The sequence below is a fragment of the Dreissena polymorpha genome, chromosome 7 (genome assembly GCF_020536995.1).
Source record: "Dreissena polymorpha isolate Duluth1 chromosome 7, UMN_Dpol_1.0, whole genome shotgun sequence".
Classification (NCBI taxonomy): Eukaryota; Metazoa; Mollusca; class Bivalvia; order Myida; family Dreissenidae; genus Dreissena; species Dreissena polymorpha.
Genome location: NC_068361.1, coordinates 28,133,522 through 28,141,609, shown reverse-complemented (window position 1 = coordinate 28,141,609; position 8,088 = coordinate 28,133,522). Strand labels below are relative to the sequence as shown.

Below are 8,088 nucleotides of genomic sequence, written 5' to 3'. Positions count from 1 at the left end.
ATGCTTTCAGGTGGTTTATAGAAAAATATCAGTGAAATAAAACTGGTATTTCACTGTTTTAAACAGTGAAAAATGTCGATATTTTTCACTGTTTTATTGTGAAATGACGTCATTTTTTAAACGAAATGACGTCATAAATCCAGCGAAATTATACAGTTTAACTCTTTTACAATGTAAATAAACGGTGAAAAAAGCATAAAATGAAAAGAAAATTTGTTGGATTCGATGGCATATCCATTTTAATTCACTCGTGATCATAAAAAATACATATTTTATATGATCACTCGTGAAATAAAATCGATATTCCACCGAATCCAACAAATATCCTCTATATAAACAATCACATCTACCATAAACAATAATGGCAAACTACAGTCAAACACAACATGTCTGTAAAATCACACACTGACAAAAAAAAATGTACAACATAAATGCAAGTATTCTGACTTAAAACATGTGGTAATAGCTCCCCTTCTGTTATGTTAATGTCGTTCACTAATCATTAAACAGCATGTCAAGATGCATTTGTCTCACCACCTTTCTTATATTCTAAACACGGATCAAAACGTCACCATCCTGGAACTCCTCTTCTAGCCTTGCCGTGTATATATCGTCATCATCCTCATATTTCAGGTTGAACCATTCCGGAAAGCCAGGAACCTATTGAACAGTGGAAAAAAATTAACATATTTATTTTAAACACATTGAAAGAAAACATGTATTCGTATGTGTGCTCTTGTTAGCTCACTTATTACTATTTTATTACATGAAATTGATTTATTATACAAATACTTATGCTGTAATGTTATATGTTACGTTATTTATATTGTATTAGTTATGGTCGCCGTGGCGTAATGGATATGGTGTCCACCTAGTGACAATGAGGTCATGGGTTCGATCCCCACTGTGAGAGCGTTTTTTAGATCTCCCCCATAGACACCAAGTACGGGTTCTAGTCCCAGGAAATGGACTCCAGAGCATTTCAAATAAGCCTTAGGCTTTCTATGCATTCGAGCTTAAATAAATAGGTTTAAACTAAAAAATAAACTATATTGTAACACAAAGTTGTCAGTCCAAATGAAGTTTTATGTAAAGCACAGACACATGTTGTTGTTTTGATTTTTAAGAATACCTGAGAGATAACTGTTCCATTGTACCATTTGTACTGTCCATTTTCTTCTATAAATCTGTGCATTATATTTCTACCAACCAAGTCATGTAGCGTTTCAGATGCAGGAATTTCCTTTGCTTTGTTCATTAGTATAATTACTTTTTCTTTTAGTTTATCGACAGATAAGCTTATTCTTTTTCCATTAATGGTTGAGCTCATTTTGTAAATATCTTCACTACATTGTTGTTTAAAAACATTCTTTCTAAATCTTAGTTGAACTTTTAAAGCTTTTTCTTGTTCAGTTTTGGATTTAATTTTATAAAGGGCATCTTCCATCTGTTGTTCATTCTGCCATAACCCGTAAAAAGTCATATCAAGTGTTTCTTTTTCTAGTTTAGCAATTCTCCTCCTTTCCATATCTTCTTTCTTTTTGAAATCTTCTAGCTGCTTTTCAAGGCGTTTTGCATGTATATTTTCTTCTCTTTGCTTGAATTTAATTTTTTCATTTTTTACCTCCTTTCGACTTTGTGTTATGATTTCATGAGCATTGCTATGTTCAGCAAGCGATTCTGATGTTTTGTTAAGTGAAAATGTAATGTGTGATTCCATAGTTATTGTATTAATGTTGGGTTTGCAAGACAGCAGATGATCTACATAAGAAAAAACACGTTCTGGGAATTTATTGTGTTTATCTACACTCTTAGTTTGTATGAGATTTAGGTTGACCAATGCACCACCAGGAAGATGTTCTTTATAATGATTTTTGATTAATTGAGCGAATGCAGGTAACATAACACTGAGTATAACAATAACATGCTTATCAATTTCAGAACTTTCCAAGAGGTATTTATATATTTTATCTTCTTTAACAGGCACATCATCATACAACATCATTTTTCCACAAATAAAATCCTCAATGTGTGATGAGGCATGTTTAAGGTAATCAGCAAGTATAATCAAACGATCATTAAACATAGATATACTAATTTCATTGTTTTCAAGCACATTCCAAAATGGTGTTGTAATAAGTTTTGAAACAAGGCCGAGAGCCTTACAACCTGCTACAAAAAAAATCTTCTTTTAAATCATGTAATACAGATGCCAACAGTAAATTAAGGTTTGGTGTTTTATCCAAAAATTCACACATATGATTTAAAAAGTAATAAATTTGTCCAGCATTTGTGAAAAGAATATTAAATCGGTTGCCTTTTAAAGGCTGCAATGGAAATGACATTTTTTCTTTTTTTAAAGTGTCACTCAGAAAAGTTAAAAAGTTACTATGGCAACCGTTCTTTGCATCACCCCGTCTTGCAAATGCTTTGCAAGATGTATGAATAAGCCGTATTGTACCTGGCTGAGAAGGTTTATCAAAATGTTTATTTAGTTTAGGAATGTCATTGTTGAAATGTAATTTTTCTGTTTCTAATAATGTTTTTTGAGCAGTTTCAGCTAAATGAACAAGAGTGTGGAGTCCACAAAAAAAATTATTCATTTTAGAATATGCAATTTTTTCTTCTTCACAAAATGAATCATAATTATTAAATACTTCTGGTAATATAGAATTTCTGTAATCTTTAAGTAATTCATTGAATTTTTTTTCAGTAGATGCACGATCGGACATAGTATTTTTTATATTGAATAATATTTTGTTTCCAACACCATCAGAAGAAACACTCTCTATATCTTTGAGTATGTTTTTAAATGTATCTAAAGTGTCATCACTTGACTTTGTTGCCATTTCTTGCAAACCGAGAAGAGTGTAACAACCATCATCATCTCTTGTTGCAAATGCTCCCCATTTAGTGCCATATTTTGAAGTTTCATCACTATGCAAGGTTGTATTTTCTTTTGTTACTAAATCTGCCGTTTGTTTTTTTGATATTAATCCACGTTCAATCGACCAATTATGAATTGTTCCAACAGATGGCAATTTATTTGGCTGAATATTTACTAAATTAAGAACTGCTGACATTACTTGTCCAATTTGTTCAAATGCTACATTGCAATTTAATAATGAATATACACATAAATGAGCATCAGTGCTGTAAGTTTTTCTTTCTTCATCAAAAATGATTGCCTCTTTAGTCTTTTTAAGTTTACAGTTCTCAACTTCCAATTCAGATAGTCTTTCATTTAATTCTTTTATTTGTTTGTTTTTGTCTTTAACTTGTTTTTCAAGTCCTGCTATTGTCATGTGTTTGGTTATCATATCATCTTCAGTGTAAATTCTTTCATCATAATTTAATTTCTGACATTTCTCTCTCCAATAAATCTCCCTACTTGATGTTCTTTTTAATTGTCTGTTTCTGTCTTGTATTATCCTTGATTGTTCATCTAAATTGAGACATAAATTTGTGTTCTCTTCAATCACAGTCTCCAATTCATCTTTCATCTGCAAATTCTCAGAATTTTTTTCTCCCAGTTCACTTGCTATACTTAATACAACAGTGGATAGTGTTTCTGTTGATTTCGGATCATTAATTGGACAGATCTGGCTAAGAGGTTTTAAGTTAATGTGTGCATCTGATTTGACTTGATTTTCAGGACATGTGTATTTGGTATCCATGAATCTTTTTAAATTTTCTTTTCCTTTGACTCGCGCTTTATTTTTGTTCAAATGTTGATATTTGCTATATAATCGTTCTAGAGATTTCATAATAGCACATCTGTTAGTATTTTCTTGTTGTTCCATTAACAAAACTTTGCATGTTTCACTCATGCCTCTGTTTTTGATCATGGCGATCACCTCTGCATTGGTAACTCCAGACATTTTTTTCTGAAATTGCATTTTAAAAATAAAAAATACTTACATGTGTATCATCAATCCTGGCTGCAAGCTTCTGGTATGTGCAACAATTGAACTGTAAAATATGGAAACAACACAACAAGAAATATAACATTTCAAAACATTCAAATACAGGGACCCATTGGTTGTATTTATTTCAATTAAAAGAAAATACATTTTTTTTTGGATTCCACTTTCAATAAATTAATTATACATTTATTTATATGAATCAGTACAACAACTACTAAAGATACAATTATACAAAAAAATGAAAAGTAATAAGATAAATATTGATGCATTATAATTAGAATTGCAATGTCAATGTGTCCCGGTTAAAACATATAATAATCAGTATCATGTTCATGCATCATGCAAACAGTTCTTTCCAATCACTTCAACTTCTCAAAATAACATTACTGTCCATTTAAAACTGATGTAATGTATCATGCTTTCAACATTTTCAAATTAAAAAAAAATGCACATCACCAGCAGAGCTGCATTATCATGTACACATTAAATCATGATAGTTTTTTAATGTCTAACAAGTTTATAGTGCAATACAAAGAACCTTCAAATCACCATCAATAATTCCCAAAAAGGTAACAAGTTTTTAATGTTAAGTCACATAATAAGTAAGATGTACTTGCCAAACACTGAAAGTTGAAACATGTCAAAGCTGTCAAATATCAAAATTCTATTTAAATTTGCAAATAAATAACACAAACGTTATTGCTACCTACTCAAATTATGTTTGTCTTTTGGTGTCAGTGAATTTGCATTACTTAAATCATGAAAATTAGAAGTTAAGTAGTAAATTATTTATCTCGGTCGAAATTTCGGGCACCTGTTTTGTTTACTTTCGTTTTCAATATTACAACTTCCGGTTTATAAACAGATCGACCTTGACTTTGTAAAAGAAAAACAAATAAAATGCGCAGACGACAACTAGGTCAGTGTTTCTTGTTTCGAAATGAAAACAGATTCGTCTTCAATAAAATAAAATAAAATCGATGACAACGAAATTACAAAAAGGAAAAATATGCATTTAAAGTTCACCTGAGCCCTTTTTTTGTAAATATTTTAAAGAAAATATTGTTTAATCTTCAATTTTGCAAGTTGTTTATGTGCGCACGTCTGTTTACAACAGAAATGATGTAATGTCTACCCACAATTCCCAAAATCCAATCATTCAGGAAGCGGAAAATACGACACCTATGAAAACAAAAATGGCGGATTTTGAACGTTGAAATTCAAAACTATGATGGAAACTTTCGTTATAATCGTCATTAATTTATTATTAAAATAATTTATAACTATTCTGAAACACAAGAAAAATATCTTACCTTGCTAAAAATGTAATTTCCTGCTGAAAATTAAATGTGTTTTATACATGTTATGGCAATTTACAAACATGCTGTTCACCACACAATCAGAAGGGGAGCTATTTTTAGATGCAAACGTTGAAGTCGCTAGACTGAGTGAGATATAATAAATTTCTTCCGTAGTAAAATCTACTGTAAAGTACACAATGATACTTACGTAATTCTGTCGTATCCGTCTGAATAAACATCCGCTGCACAAAATATAGACATTTGTATTAATGATAATTAAACACAATCATATTTTCTGTGTTTATTGAATTAATAACACTGAGTTTCTTTGTCGCGTTACAAGATGGCGGATGTCTAACGCTGTTTGTGAAGTGACGTCACAATGTTTATCTGTGCGCGTGCCGTTTCCCATAAAAAATATTTAAACACAAAATACTCGAAAAGTTGTTTTTTCCCAGATATGACGACAACGCCAACAGGTAGATCGCATTCTGGTTCATATACATGTCAAATTTCAGCAAACGTGTTGGGCCAGTTTTCAATTGACTCAAATCGCGGCTATATGCGCCAGCTTAACGAAACTTAGCCCCCTTTATCATTCGTTCGATTGAACGTCATCAATGATGACGTCCAATACATCACTCATTCCATACCAGAGTTGCGACACCTTAAGGGTTTCGCGGGATGGAATGAGTGGGGAGATCAAATCAAATTGAAAACCGATTATTTCGACCAAAAAATTGGGTACGAAAAACATTTGGGTACGAAAAAAATAAATGGGTAAGAATATACAAATGTGGGTACGAAAACGTTTGGATACGAAAAAAAATTGGGTACGAAAAAAATGGGAACCAAAAAATAATTGGGTATGAAAAAATTTGGGTACAAAAAATTTGGGTAGTAAAAAAATGGGAACGAAAAAAATTTGGGTACGAAAAAAATTGGGTACGAAAAATTTTGGGTTAAAAAAAAAGAGTGGGTACGAAAAAGAGTGGGTACGAAAAAGTTTGGGTACAAAAAAAAGGGTATGAAAAAAAATTTGGGTACGAAAACATGTGGGTACGAAAAAAAATTGGGTACGAAAAAAAATTGGGTACGAAATAAATGGGTACGAAAAAAAAAATTGGGTACGAAAAAATTTGGGTACGAAAAAAATGGGTACGAAATAAATTTGGTAGGAAAAAAATGGGTACAAAAAAAATTTGGGTACGAAAAACATTTGATTACGAAAAATATTTGGGTACGAAAAAAATGGGTACGAAAAAATATGTGGGTACAATGGGTTCATGTTAAGGTTTTAGCATGGCGGACGCCGGATGGCGAAAAGACACTTCATGACACAATGAGCTTGCTATGACAAAACCTCAGGTTTTGTTCGAAAACAGCCAAGCTCATACAGTACACTCCACGCGTTTTCCCCAATTTCCCTCCATACTCCGCGGGTTTCGACCTGGAGGGAGATTAAGAAAATCCCGCTATACGCGGCGTTTGCATGATTTTGGACGCGGCGGTTAACGATCGGCAAAACTGATAAACCGACGCGGCGGCCCTCGGCGTTGGCAACGCGGGGGAAACTCCGCGTTTTACGAGATAACGATCAATTTAATTTTGTTTGACTTCCTGAATTTCAAATAAAATTACATTTATTACAAGTACATACATGTACATGTAGTATAATATTTACAATTAAAAAAAACAAACAAGATAGATCGATCCCGACGTGGTTGTAGAAGTAGTTGTGGTTGTATAGAAAACTCGTTGATTTACGACACACAAAACGTCGTCTTTTAACTAATACTTACCAATTAATATAAACACAGTTTGCAACATTGTTTTTATTTTGATAATTTAATCCAAAGTTTTCATGTTAGCAGGTGATTTTCTATAATGAACATGTATACAAATGACCAAGGACCCTAAAAATCTCGCAAATCTGTGTGAATTGACAGTTTGACGTAATCAAAGAAAAGCCGCTTCCTGTCTAAAGGCATAACTTACTCAAGTAAACACGTTCAACGAATGCATAAGGAATGGTTTTAATTGTCGGAACAACGTCTATTCTCTGCTCGCTAATGCATTGATTTTCTCTTTGTTTGTAGGTTATTCCATTGATTGCTAAAAGGTGGTAACTATTGAGTTGATAATTGCATTTAATATTCACAGTTGTATTCTTGTTGCGTCGACATTCTAAACAATGTTTACCAGTAATTATGGACCAAATCGGCAGCGTGACATTCACACATGTTAATCCCTTTTGTCAAAACACCGAATACAGCAGTCTACACAATAGGTCAGTAGACAAGCTTTGCGTGTTTTCATAACGTCAAACACTTAAAATCCAGTTCCGCCCAGATGTCTTCTGTAATCAGTTTACAGTACAATTAGTATTAAAATAATTACTCTACTAAAATACCGTAACGATAAAGATTCGGCGTGTTCGATTTGAAATTATTTTAGAGGAAATATCAACTTATTCGCGATATAATTTCGTTAATAAATACCAAAGAAACTTTTAACCGAAATCAACAATGTTCTCTGCGCTACAAAGTTTGTATAAAAAAAATCACGCTTTGCAGGAGTATACATTGTACCTTGACCTTGTACATTGCAGCATAATTTTCGCGCGCTTTTGTCGGGAAATATACATGACTGTATATTGGAAGCATTTGTAAACGTCGTGTTAACAATTAAAAATCGTAGTGTGTTTCGGATTACTAATTATTATTCTCATTTGGAAATTTTACGGAACATTTATTCTTGTGTCGTATGTGTTATGATTTAAATATTAATTTGTCAAATGTATTATATTAGACTAATTCATATTGTAGACGTACCTGTGAATTAAAAAACATAATTTTTAT

The 8,088-nt window shown here is 32.1% G+C and overlaps 1 protein-coding gene and 1 long non-coding RNA gene across 2 annotated transcripts; both read right to left on the bottom strand.

The window, feature by feature from the left end:
* Nucleotides 1-356: 356 nt before the first annotated feature.
* On the bottom strand, nt 357-4,945 carry LOC127836884 (uncharacterized). The gene is made up of 3 exons (XR_008028979.1): nt 4,637-4,945; nt 3,922-3,972; nt 357-660 (listed from the first exon to the last, which is right to left on the bottom strand). It is a non-coding gene; the product is annotated as an uncharacterized LOC127836884 (long non-coding RNA).
* On the bottom strand, nt 1,697-3,139 carry LOC127836875 (uncharacterized). The gene has a single exon (XM_052363522.1). It carries the CDS (start codon nt 3,081-3,083, stop codon nt 2,163-2,165), a length of 921 nt encoding a protein of 306 aa, XP_052219482.1. The 5' UTR covers nt 3,084-3,139; the 3' UTR covers nt 1,697-2,162.
* Nucleotides 4,946-8,088: the final 3,143 nt, after the last annotated feature.